This window comes from Podarcis melisellensis (genome assembly GCF_964234715.1).
Source record: "Podarcis melisellensis genome assembly, chromosome: 3".
In the NCBI taxonomy this organism is placed as follows: domain Eukaryota; kingdom Metazoa; phylum Chordata; class Lepidosauria; order Squamata; family Lacertidae; genus Podarcis; species Podarcis melisellensis.
In genome coordinates, this window is record NC_138530.1 from 117,690,455 (window position 1) to 117,704,131 (window position 13,677).

The window sequence follows — 13,677 nt, forward strand, 5'->3', positions numbered from 1 at the left end:
CGTGTCTATTAATATTTATGATACCCTCGCGGTGGCGCGCACTCTGTGCGCTTGGAAGGTGTGTGTTGTGGATGGGTGCGCGCGCGGCGTATGCAGGCTGGCGACTAACAACTGAAATGCGTTGTAGAATATGATATAGAGTAGGTATAGATATAACTAATCTGGGCTGCCATCTGCGCATTTTAGCAACGTTTATGCTTATGCCCGCATCCCGAGGAAACGTACTTGGCAGGAGGACCCAGTGACGCCCTTTGAACTTTTGTGTTCAAAAGGTTTTGTGCAAAAGGTAGTTGGGAGCAAATTTACTTTATTTCGCGGGCACTTACTGTTCCAGAAATACACTTAGAATCAGCGCTCACGTCGGATTATGTTTTATTAAAGTTGTCCTCCTCGGCCTCAGACACTTATCAAGTCCGAGAGACGGACCTGGGAGGCTGCCGGGACTGGTCTAGGCTGCTGCGCGCAGCCCGCCTGGCAACTGGCCGGCAACAGGTTCCCAGCAGCCGCGCGACGCGCACATTGGAGAAGCCCAAGCAAACGGGCGCGCAGGTCACTTGTGGGATCCACAAGGCACAAAAAAGGGCGCGGGGGGGGGACTGGCGCACACCTTTCCCCCCCCCCCCGCAGCCTGTACTAGAGTTGCTGCTACTTCGACTTTTGCCCTGTGGAATTATAGAATCGAAGTAATCCGTGGAGAGAGATGTCTCGAGGCGTCTACTGGTTCTCGACGTTGGTCTTCTCCCTTGAAACACTCCCCTTGGACATCCTTTGCTCTCCCCAGAAACCTGCCTTCCCCGGATTTAGAGCGGGAAACAGGGGTCCGTCTGGCCTGGTCGGGGGCCAAAGTCGGGACTCCGGAGTCCGGCTGAGTCCCCCTCGCGGGACGAAATGAAGGGGACCTGCGGGCTGTTGAGGCGCCCGAGATCAGGCGCAGCAAACTTTCTTTTGCGGAAGAGCGACGCGGCTCGGATTTAAAGGAGACGACGAAGAAAGCGCGGCGGGGAGAAGGGCACCCTTTGCCGGGCGCGGAAGAGGGCGGCCCCGCGCCCCGTCCCGGGCAGAGCGCATCCTCAGGCCGCCCGCAAGCGCGGGGCGAGGGGCCCGGGGCCAAGGGTCTCCCCCCCCCAGGGCAGCCTTCGGGCACCAGGACGGGCTGCCCTGCGCGCCCCCGCCCCTCCCGGCCCGCTTTCGAGGGGGTCCCAGGCGGAGGGAGCAGAGTGGCCCGGGGCGGGCCGGGGGCGTCCATCCCGCCGGAGCCCCGAGGGAGCCCGGCCAGGGAGTTGCGCTGCGCGCGCGGGCGGGCGGGCGGGGCGGGGCGGGCGAGGGAGCTCTCCTCATCCCGCGCTGCCATTGCCCGGGCGGCTGTCACTCATGGGCGGCGAGGCTGGGGATTGGCGGGTCCGGGTTACGCACTCGCCTGGCGCTCACCTACCCGCGCAGGGCGGCCGAAAGGGGATCAATCTTCGTCGGGCTACATTTCCAAGCACCTAAAGAACTGCGACGCGAGACGCCGCCTCGGCCAGGTAACAAGCGCGCTGCCTTCCTTGGCTCCCGCCCCCTCCTGCCGCAGGTGAGCCCGGACATCGCCCCCCTCACCTGCCCGCCCCGCAGCCCCGCAGCCCCGGCCCGCCCGCCCGCTGCCTCTTCTCCGCCCGGCGCGGCGAGGGCGGCGGAGGAGGCAACTCCGGCAGCCACCAACTCCAGCTTGCCCTCCAAACTTGCCTGGGCCGCCTGCCCGGAAAGGGGGCTCCGCCGCTGCCCGGGCGCCCCTCGGGCTGCCTCCGGGCGGACTCCGCGCTTTCCTCCCGCCCCGGCCCCGGGGCGCGCAGCTCGGGCTCTGCTTTCCTCCGCGGCCGGGAGCCGGGCGGGGATCGGGCTGGCCCCGACGGGACTCCCGGGCCCCGGGGGCCCTGGCCGGCTTCTCCTCGCCCCCGCTCCCTCCGGACACCTCCTCTCTCTCTCTCTCTCGCTCGCTCCGCGCGAGTCCGGGTCCCGCAGTCCCCCGAAAGCTGCTCGGCGAGTCGCGGCTGAGTCGCGCTCCGTCTCTCCAGCTTGGGAGGCGACTTTTGTGGTTTTGTTACAATGTGGACTTGCTGCATCTTCGCTGCCGCGGGGCCCGTCCGGGAGGACCCTTGGCCGCCCCCCCCGGCTTTCCCCCCTCCGGTTTCTCCGGGGTCTCTGGGCCTCCTTCCAGGTGCCTCGTCCGAAGATCTCTCGCTCCTTTCCTGAAATTGAAAGCGCCCCAGGAAGGCGCAGAGGGGGCCGCTGTTTGGGAGATATTTTGAAAGGCTTATTCGAGTGCGATCCCGGAAAAACGCAACTGAAATAAACAAACAAAAGTGTTGATGTTTCAGAGAGTTGCAGTCTTGAAAACTTTAAAGCAAGTAGAGCTGGAAGACTGGAACTGTCCTCCAAGTCAAAACAAAACAAAAAAAATTCCGTGTTGCTGAAGTTTTTGCTAAGTCTAAGGCCCAATCCCAGTGTTATTTCCTCTAAAGGAAACCGCACGGGTTTCAAAAGGCCCTTAATCTTGTCAGTACACTTAGGACCGCAGCCTGCTAAAGTAAAGCAGATGGACTTTCTTTTCACTTTTTGAATCGCGTGAAGAGGCAGAAATCCCTTCCTTCTCAAATCAAACCAAGGAGAACTTTAAAGCAAATCCAAACTTAAGGGAAACAGCAACAGGTTAATCAGTTTTAAGAGTGTGGAATGCCTTAAATTAATTTGGCATATATAGGCCTTTACAGCCTAAGAACAAATTATTAACTTAAATTTAAATCCCACTTCATAGTTCTTGCTCTTGTTTCTTATTTATTTATTTATTTATTTAGTTATTTAGTTAGTTTGGTTTTGTAATCTTTCTGCTATAAATATAGGTTTTGGAAGCAGGATGGCCTGCGGTCCAATTAAGGTTTCTGGCCAATAATTAATTGAGGTTAATGCCACCACCATCTGCTGCTGCGGGATGTGGGATTTTATTTTATTGTATCTGCTTGGTTTGTCTAACTTATTGTTTGTGCATGTCTCCGGCGGAATCCATCGGCTAATGAACCTGCTGGATCTGGACATGGGAAAATTTACCTAAATATCTGTTTCTCTCAGTTAAGGAAAAAAAACCAAAACAAATGCCTACAGAATCCCCCCAGAAACCCTCTTATAAATCCTTGGAATTATATAACTTCGAGGAACCACAGCAAAACTTTTAAGGGGCTGTAGAATTAAGAACAGCTACAGCACCTTGAATGTTTTGCCTATACTGGGATTCTGCGGGTGTATAAGCCACCATCCTTACTCATGTAGTTGAAAGACAGTTTGCGTTGGCCTAAATTTTACTTTCTTACTTTAGTAAGAGGGCCTAGGATCCTGCCTTCAGTCCTCGCTCCTCTCCGCCACCCGAAATGAATGCGAGAATTAGGCAACTTTGTTGTGTCGTCTTCCTTTGCCTTCCTCCGCGGCTCTTCCGTCACTCGGGGGGGGGGGGGCGGCTTTGGAACGTGAATTTCAAAGCAGCTCCTGAAATCTGTTTGTTTTTAGGCCATTAGCCATTTCTAATTAAAGCGTCTCTTTCTTCCCACTTTCAGATTAATTATACTTACCCCCTTTTTTGGTATCTCGTTTTGATTTTTAATCCAATTATCTTTTTAAATAATTGCTTTATCTCCCTCATCACGGAGTATTGTACCCCCTGGAAGCCCCTCGGCGATTGTATGGCAATATGGCTGTAGTTATTAAAAAAAAAAAGAGTTGGGGGGGGGGAGTAGACCTCCCTCCCCACTCCCACTCCACCTCCCGGTTACACCTCTTCACTCTCTGTCACTTTCTGATTCCACTTCCCCCCTTTTCTTGGCGGGTGGGGGGAATTTCCGCCATCTTGTGTGCGACGGAGAGGCTTGACTTTTGTCCTTTAAAAAAGCCCCATTTATACGGAGTGTGTATGTGCATGTATACCTTTTTTAAGACCTAACCTTGCCTAACTCCGAGTACAAGTTTTCTTACTCCTGGACCAGGTGTTTGGAAGAAACCCCTCGCCACTTTTTTATGTTTTAAATTGACAGTCTTCCATTGCTTTACTTCCTTCCTTGCGCGTTTGAGAGGGGTTTTTTTCTTAGTTAGGATTTGCCATAGCTGTGTATAAAATTATATTCCAGCTTGACTTTATCTGAAAGTCAAATAAATGAGAGGGAAATAGGGGGGAGGGAAGTAAAATAGGCGCGCTTTGTGTGGAAACTTGGGAAAAAAACTGATTTTTTGCCTTGTTCTCTGTCTTGTGCGTGTGTTTTTTTGTTCCTGCAGACTGCAGTGAGAGGCTCTTCTGTCCCTGGGATTTCCTTCAGCCGCCTCCTTGGAAGAATCAATTTTTAATTTTTTTATTATATATTTTTTAAAAAACCACGAACAAACCAAGAATTTCAAGACACGCCTTTTGGGGAAAATAACATTTCTAATTGTGTGTGGATAAATTGGAAAAATCTTTCCAGCTTTTAGCATGATGTCTTACCTCAAACAGCCCCCTTATGGCATGAATGGGCTGGGGCTGGCGGGACCTGCGATGGATCTTCTCCACCCTTCCGTGGGGTATCCGGGTGAGCAGCACCAACCTCTTTTGCTTCTACCCCCTGATTATTGGCCAGGCAGATCCAGCCCCTCCAAGCAGCCTCGGATTTAATTTATGCGGCTGAAATAAAATAGTTCCTCCATTTATTGTAGAGGTTCTACAAGGCGAAAGGGATCCGAGAGCTTATGGATAAAGCTCTTGATAGATCATATTATTTTTTTCCAGGTCAGCAAAACCATTTTCCAGAATTGAATTATCCACTCTTATTATCACCCCCATACCTGTGGTATCCTAAACTACCCCTGAATTGGAAAGTGAACACTGCTGATTTTCCTGGCGTTTAATTCAATGTTAAAAGGCTTATTTCTCATGGCACCCTAGCACCCCAGGCCAACCTTTAAACAGGTTGGTATTTGGTATTTTGGTATTTAGTAATTTGGTATTTAGTCCCTAATTATAATCAATGGGGAGCAGGCTAGCAAAATGTTTACTGTCCAAAGTGTGAGTTGGCAAGTTTCAGATTTTGACTTGCTTTTAAAGACCCGATTTATTTTTGTTGTTGTTGGAGTGTGTGCCTTGACAATAGTACAAATAAAACAAATGTGTGTTTAAACTACTTGCACTTTGAGGGATATATCTAAAGCCAAATACAGTACAAACACGTTTAAATGTTAGTTCTCCTAAGGTTATTCGTGCTTGAGAACTAACAGGGGGTGGGGGTGAAATCCTTTGATTGCGAACTTGGGCTGCCCATCCGAAGTTAGGAGCCAATATTTTCTTTTCCCGGGTCCATAACTCCACAGTACTCTCCGCCCCCCACGGATGAGTTTGCTGAGAAATGAAGAAATGGGGTGTTGATGGGCTTTCCCCGTGTCTTTTCAAATGCTGTTATAGCCTGATCCACAACCCAGTTAAGCCGGAAGTCGTGGCATATAATGCGAGAAAGTGCTGTCTATCCCCAGCTCAAGAAGTTCTCTGTCCTTCAGAAATGCTTGCGTTCTCCTGACCCTGAATGCGCAGGCAGCCCAATCCTGCGGGCTTTCACTGTGAGGTGACCCTCTGCTGACTTCAGTGAAACTCGCTCCCATTGCGGGGCTGCAGCTTTAAACCGTAATTCCAAAAAGCGTGTTTGTTCTGCAGAGTAGCACCAATTTAATTCTGCTGCAGTTACTGCGGAGTAAATTATACTTGGGATTGCATCTTTACTTGGAGGATTCAAGACCTAAGGTCTTCCCTGGAACTTACGTCCAACTAAAGTTCTTTTTAAAAATTATTTAAGTGACTGGGCTGTAAATAATCTATTTAAGTACAGATACTTCCATTTTAACTGGGTTGTCGCCAAGAGACCCAGAACTTCAAGTGAGCTGCTCTTTTACGTCGGAGGCCGCTCAGGAAACTCAGTCTGCAACCCGAATAGAATTTCCGTCTGAATTTCCCTCCCCTCCTCCTCCCCCCGGGAGCTGCCCTGTGGTCCGCAGAGTTTCTCACCTTCCCCTCCTCTGACAGACGCTTTGTGTTTATATTTATGCGCCCTTAAAAATATCAGGAGCTGTCCTTGTGATTTGGAGTTCTTTGTGCCTCCCCCGCCCGCACCTCCTGACTCGCTTGCTGGACCAGAGGGCGGCGAGCGCGCGTCTCTCCTCCACCGCCCCATCCAGAACCGGGGGCCGGGGGGCGGAGGGAGGGGCGGCGGGGGCGGATCTTGACCCGGCCGACACGGCTACTAAATCCCCCCTGTCTTTCTGTCCCGGGACCCGCAGCCACCCCTCGGAAGCAGCGGAGGGAGCGCACCACCTTCACCCGGTCGCAACTGGACGTCTTGGAGGCGCTTTTCGCCAAGACCCGCTACCCGGACATCTTCATGAGAGAGGAAGTGGCGCTGAAAATCAACCTGCCGGAGTCCCGAGTCCAGGTCCGACGGCCCTTGGGAAAGCAGCGAAGCTGGGGCAGAAGGGCGGCTTGGTCTGGGGCGGGGAAAGGCCGGGCGAGGGCGCTGGGGGTTTGTTCTTCCCTTGGCGGGGCGCGCTCGAAAACGGGAAAGGACTTTGCGCGTGGAACGTTGCTTTGTTTTAATTTGCGGGTTTTTTCTCACGTTTTGTGTGGCCATATCTTCCCTGAGTTCGCACCTAACTAGGCCTCTCGTGTTAAACTGCAGCTAAAATTCCTTACCCGCCAATGCTGGAGCGAAATAACTTTTCGGCGCTTAAGTTATATAACCAAAAGTCTCACATTTAGGAACCTTGAAGCCGCTTGTTGGAGTCTGAACAACCGCCTCCGTTTGGCGTCAAGGTCCAATTGCCCTTGGCTATATAAAGACTAGCTGGACCCTCTCTATTGACTTGTTTTCTCCTTCGCACTAGTCAGGAGGCTAACAATCCCGATCCTAAACACAGCTAAATGGGCACACTCCAGCCAAAGTTAGATCCAACTGAGGCCCACCAAGTTCAGTTGGGTTTGAGATCAAACAAATACGCGTAGCTTTTTAATTTTAAAGTGTGACTGACTTTTGTTGGATTGTGCGTAATCTGTTTAAACCCCATTGATTTTCATCAGGGTTGGTTTTTTTACCTTTTAAATCTAAACTTTAATTTAAAAATTGCCAATTCAATAAACAAAACAACAAACTAAAATGCATCATAAAATGTCATAAGGGCAAAGAGAATGAAAATACAAGATAAGGTAATAGGGCTAAATAAAGAGAATGGATAGCATAAAAGATATTCCACGGTGGGATACAGGATTCATTTTTATGCAAAATATATTAAGTATTCCTAAACATCACCGGACAAGATTATATTGAGTAGGAGTGTGGCAACCATGAGTTGTTTGGTCATGTAAATACTGAACAACGACCAGACAATGCAAAATCTGAGGAGTCTGCATCGCCCCTGGAAGCATGTATCTTATGAGTCAGTTTTTAATAAATGACAATAAACACAACATTTTTGAACCATGAGTCCAAAGAGTAGCAAGATGCAGTGGCGTAGCGTGGGTTGTCAGCACCCGGGGCAAGGCAAGTAATTTGCGCCCCCTAACCCATGGATTTGCGCCCCCTAACCCGTGGATTTGCGCCCCCTAACCCTAACCCCCAGGTGTTGCACCCGGTGTGGCCGGCCCCCCCTGCACCCCCCACGCTACGCCACTGGCAAGATGTGTCCTTTCATCCTTGAGAAACCACTAAGCAAGCAGCAAATATAAAATGAATTGTTTACAAATAAGATTGGCATTGGCACCATCAAAAATAGATAAAAGACATAACTGAGAGCCCCGAGTGACCTGTATGTCTATGATAATACTCATTTCTGTTGCCGCCTAATTCCAGAACTTGTTTACATAGTTACATCCCCACCACATATGCCAGTATGTTCCTCATACCTTGCAACCCCATGAGCATAAGGGGGAGCCATATCTTACAATAGAAGCTCTTAAAATCAGTTTCAGTATGTTTAAGGTCTCCTCCCCCAGGCACATTTGGAGTAACTTTCCTTAAAATATTACCAAGTAAATATGTGTTATATTCAAGACAATCCTAGATACACTTAAAGCAGAACCTTAAACATTTTAAGTTGGAAGTCTCTCACTAGGACTTCTTTACAACTTAAATTTGTTGAGATTTCTACCTTTCTTGGAAGGAAAAATCACATTAATTTCAATTGAAGTCTATTTCCACCGGGCGCCACAAGGGATTGCAGGGCGGCATGGGGGCTGCTGGGTGTTCCTGGGTGATGCAGGGCAGTGGAGCCACTGTCTGTCCCCTCTTTAAAAAAGCTCCGCCCTAGGCACCCCTAGTGCAGACCCATTGAAGAGGCATTGTTGATCCTGAAGTAGTTGAGCTGACTCCCACAGGACTAGTAAAATAAACATTGTGACCCAGTTGCTACATTATGTGAGGCTTTTGTTTTGTTATCTCCCCCACCTCATCCCACACATACATTTCCCTTTCCTGTAGCATCTTAAGCTCAGTTGTTGACTTGAAACTCACACACTGGCTTTGCCATATATGAGGGTTTGCTTTTCAGTTTTATTCCAAAAGACTAGGAGCAGGCAGACACTAATTTGCCAGACTTCAGGTTGCTGTGTTTGGATTGGATGGACATGTATGCATGCACACCTTGGCTCAAGTCAGAATCCTAGGAAGAAAATCTTTTTTAAATGCACTTTGAGCTCAGATTTCTCAAGCCTTTATTTCCCTAAAGCCCACTTTCCTCCAGATGGATCCCCAACAGTCAACAAAGGGCACCTCTAGAACTAAATTCTGCTAATTTGGATGCTCCTGCAGCTGCTGTAGGCTAGAGTGGAGAGCAGATACTCCTTCACAGGAGTCCAAAAGAGCCAGTTCCATTTTGAACATTTTGATGCAGAGAGGTGTTTATTATTTTGCATTTGCAAAGTTTTGCTAATAAGATTTTGAGAAGTCGACACAACTCTGGGGAAGCCCCACTAAGCTAGGCTTGGCATCACACCAAGCCTGCCATCCTTGATGCAATCCAGCTTCATCTGGCTAGAGCTTCTTTCAGGGGTTTCCTCTGGCAACTCATGGAAAAGGAGGGATTCAGCTTCAGCCTGCTGAGGCAAGGTCATAGACCATTTCCTGACCATACCTCCCTTGCTGTATTAGTGTTAGTGACTAGATAGGACAGGCCATAAGGCTGCTCTTTAGAACTGTAAATATACCTGTAATGAAAATGCAACCACACCTCGGTTGTGCAAGGTGAGATTCTTCCTATCTGCTAATTATCTGGTCAACGTCCTCTTTCTCTTTGAGGGTCATTTCAGACCTAAGGGGTTTTCTACATGGAAAGCATTTACCTGGAAAAGAAAGGAATTAAAAAGTGCATGTCATTGTTGCATTTCAATGCATGCAGGCATGCATGCATGTTATGTGGGCAGGCTGTGTTTTATTAGTGAAGTACAACTATGCATAATAGATCACAGAGAGCTATGTATGTAGGACACTATTAATGACTAAAATGGCTCCAAGATCTGTTCCTACATGCATTTACCTATGAGCAAGCCCTATTGGAAACTCACTGGGACTTGCAGTGGTAAAGCACCTATTGGAAAGAGTGTTACTCTCATCAAGGTTCAATGCAAACATACTTGAAATTAAGTCTGTTTTCTATACTGTTATTGTATTCGTGAAATAGCTACTATTTCATGTTACTTGTGGCATGTTACTTGTGGCATGTTACTTAACGAAAAAAGAATCTATTATTGAAATGTTAGCGATTGAGGCTGAGATTCATAAAAGCTTACCAAAGATCACAAGGATAACCTGTATGGGAGGCGGGGGGAGGGACTTACGTGAGAATTACAGCCATTCTGAATTCCATACTATGGGTTCTCTGGACTTGGATTGCTACACTGAAATTCCAGTTCCCACAAAGTGATTAAGGGTGCTCCATCTTGTCTGTCAGATACTAAGATGAACTGAGTTTCCATATAAAGGATATATAAGTGCACTGTGATTACGATGGTGTTAAGGCAGCTAAGTCCTGGAAGCAAACTGTTTTAACTTCAAAAATTCTGTGCTCATCACACTGTCAGACGGTTGGTGAAATGATGTGTAGGTGGTAGTCAATGTGACACAGTCTTGAAACTCTACTGGGAATTTCATTGAAGGACTGGCTGTAACAGAGCACTTAATACAACTGGGTGGTGGCTGGGCTGTACGTCCTTGGCACTGACAGGTGGATGTTATGCTGGTTACAACTTGATTTTCTCATGTTAAGATGAGAACTCTGGCTGGTAAAGTGTGAAGGAACCTGTTGAATTGATGAGACGACCTTGCATAAGTAATAATAATGGGAAACAAGACTCATTTGGCTGCTCTTCAGTGTGTTGGTAGCAACTGTATCATGCTGATGCTGCTATCCTTTCATACTGACAACACTGAGTGGTGTTCCTTGCCTTTTTACGCCATAGACTCAGCTGGGCAAATGTACACTAAAGCAGTGGCTGTTATGATAGTTTTTGGTTGGATATGGATTTGGTTCATGTTTGTTCCATGTAGTTTGGTGGAGCAGAGTTTATTTAGGAGCTTGCTAAAGGATGCAGGATACTGATTGTCTTAGACTTTTTGGAGATGTAGATGAGGGAGCTGACCGACTGATGAGCAAAAGGAAGAGTAGACAGTGGGCAGTAGTAACAGGATAGAATGCTACCTGTTGACTAGTCTTATAGGTTGAAGGATAAGGAATGACACAGTAAAAATGCTGGCTTGCTCTTAACTGATCATAAAGGATACTAATGGTGCTATGTACTGGGATGGGTGTGTCTGCAACAAAGGAATGGTTTCTGTTTTGGGTATGCTGAGAGTTATACTGTCTCCTAGAAGATAGCATAAAGCAGGGTATATTAAGATGATAGCTCTAGATATATTTTTAGGGGGGAGGCCAAGCTGGGTACTGTTGAACGGAACAGGGTTTGTTCCTAATGGCTTAAGGTTACCAGATTTTTTTCAATGAATCTGGGGACACTTTTCAACTTCAATGGATTTTGTATGGGGACTGGTTTGTAAATCCGGGGACCGTCCCTGGGAAACGGGACGTCTGGCAACCTTATAATGGCTCCCTCTCTCCATATGATGGGAATGTAGAATGGTGTTGGAAAGAGAATACTGTGTTCTGTTGGACGGATGCTTAATTAGGGGTGCAGTTCTCCACATCTGGCATTTGCCTGTTGGGTGCAGATGAATCCTCCTTGCTAGATATTTGAGAGGGACAGGTGGAGGGATGGATTTAACATCTTTGCTACATATAAAATCTCTAGCTAATAGGATTCTTTAATAGCAATCCTTTGGGCAAGGAGCTGCAAGGAGCTCTGTAGCAGTGCATGCTTTAGGAGAAGAAGATCCCAGATTAAATCTCCAGTTTCTGAATGGAGAGATCCTGTCAGAAACCCTGGAAATCCATTGCCAGACAGTGTAGACAATACTGAGCTAGCTGGACCAAAGGTTTGACTCAGTATAAGACAGCTTCTCATGTTCCTACACTGATGGCTGGCTCATTGCCTGCTTCTATTGGATGTTACTAGCAGAAGGTGCATGAGGTGCTGGACTGCCAGCTTAATTTATAAATGGCTATAAGGAGGATTGGTTGGACAGGGCTGTGGAATTGGTGGAACTGGTGCAGACTCCCACTCCCTTTCCTACTTTTGGATAGTATGACATTATGGATGTGGGTGGACTGGCAGCCCCTCTCTGCAGGAGCCTGCTGGGAGGAGGATGGAAGTTGGCTAGGGGGGAAACTTGATCAAACCATGATGGGTTGCGTCCTTCACCTGAGCGGAAGGTGGGTGTCATGCCAGGCGGGTGCTGAGTCTGGGGGTGTTTTGGCGAGGGTGTGATTTGTGGTGGCTACGTGGAGTTCCAGAGTCGCCCAGAATTGGTTAGCTGGCTTCTGTTCTGGGTCGCACCAGCGACTTACCTTCCCTTTCTCGCGGGCCCCACATGAACGCCGCCGTGTGCGGAGACTGGCGAGAGAGAACGCGCTGAGCCAGAGCCTGGTGGCCCCTGATTCCCACTCGTAGGAAGCCGGCAATGGATGTGTAGATGAATCGTGATGGAGGATGATAGGCTAACCTGGACAGCTGCTAAAGGGCCTCTTCCCCCCGCACCATTCCGCGCAGATGGAGATTGTTGGGCACTTTTCTGTTTGGTTGCCATCACACAGCGCCTTCTGCCTTGGGTAGGAGACGGCTGAGGGGGGAATGGGGAGATCGGGCGTGTGCCCAAGTGGGCAGGGGAAGAGACTGGGTGGCAGAGCAGGGGGGGGTCCCTTATTCCTGCAAGAGCCTGTTCCGCCCCCCGCCCCCATTTTCTTTTCTTTTCTTTTTCTTCCAGGTCTGGTTCAAAAACCGCCGCGCCAAGTGCCGCCAGCAGCAGCAGAGCGGCGGCGGCGGCGCCAAGAGCCGTCCGGCCAAGAAGAAGTCGTCTCCGGCGCGGGAGAGCTCGGGCTCGGAGAGCAGCGGCCAGTTCACGCCGCCCGCCGTCTCCAGCTCCGCCTCGTCGTCCTCGTCCAGCTCCAACTCCTCGGGCCCGGCCAGCGGGGCCGCGGCCTTGGGCAACCCTGCGGGCAGCGGGGCCGCCGGCTCCGGCTCCGGCTCGTCCTCGTCCTCGGCGTCGCTCAGCAGCGCGCCCTCGGCCGTGGCCGCCTCGTCCATCTGGAGCCCCGCGTCCATCTCGCCCGGCGCCCTGCCCGAGCCCCTGGCGCCCGCCGGCGCCTCCTGCATGCAGCGCTCCGTCTCGGGCGCGCCCTCCGCCTCCTACCCCATGGCCTACGGGCAGGGCGGCGGCGGCGGCTACGCGCAGGGCTACCCCGCGCCCCCCCCGCCGCCCCCGCCGCCCTCCTCCTCCTACTTCGGCGGCGTGGACTGCGGCTCCTACTTGCCCATGCACGCGCACCCGCACGCGCACCAGCTCAGCCCCATGGCGCCCTCCTCCATGGCCGGCGCCGCGCACCCGCACGCCCACCCGCTGGGCCAGGGCTCCAGCCACCACCACCATCACCACCACCACCACCACCACCAGCCGGGCTACGGGGGCGCCGGGCTGGCCTTCAACTCCTCCGACTGCCTGGACTACAAGGAGCCGCCCCCCGCCGCCGCCGCCGCCGCCTCCTCCTGGAAGCTGAACTTCAACTCCCCGGACTGCCTGGACTACAAGGACCAGGCCTCCTGGCGCTTCCAGGTGCTGTGAGGGACGCCGCTCGCTGGCTCGCTGGCGGGAGGTTTCATCCAGCCCAAGGAGGAAGGCAGCGCCAGCGCGTCTCCGCTCCAGCACCCGCAGCCCCGCCGCCCCCAGCTCCCCCGGGGCAGCCTCGCCTCCCCACCCAGCACCGACGTCCTTCCTCCTGGCTCGCCCCCGTCTCTGCGCGCTCTCCACCAAAGCCTCGGCCTTCCGGCTCCCCAAAGCGCCTCTTCTCACGCAGACCAGTTCATCGTCACCTTTCTTTTCTTTTTTCAAAAAATATTTAAAGACCATGAAAAGAGAGTGCAAGCTCCCCGCGTCCAAAGAGCATGCCTGTTTTCCCAGCTCCTTCCCACACAACCAAGGATGCGGCTAAAGGGCTGCTGGATCAGGCCTGCTGCTCTCCGCCTCTCTCTTATCAGCTGGACTCCTG

General features: G+C 50.8%; 1 protein-coding gene across 1 annotated transcript; it reads left to right on the forward strand.

Annotated features, from left to right (window-relative positions):
• The first annotated feature begins 1,502 nt into the window (after positions 1 to 1,502).
• On the forward strand, positions 1,503 to 13,306 carry OTX1 (orthodenticle homeobox 1). Its single transcript, XM_081905626.1, has 4 exons — positions 1,503 to 1,523; positions 4,294 to 4,583; positions 6,316 to 6,467; positions 12,399 to 13,306. Exons 2-4 carry the CDS (start codon positions 4,487 to 4,489, stop codon positions 13,251 to 13,253), a joined length of 1,104 nt encoding a protein of 367 aa, XP_081761752.1. The 5' UTR covers positions 1,503 to 1,523; positions 4,294 to 4,486; the 3' UTR covers positions 13,254 to 13,306.
• The last annotated feature ends 371 nt before the right edge of the window (positions 13,307 to 13,677 follow it).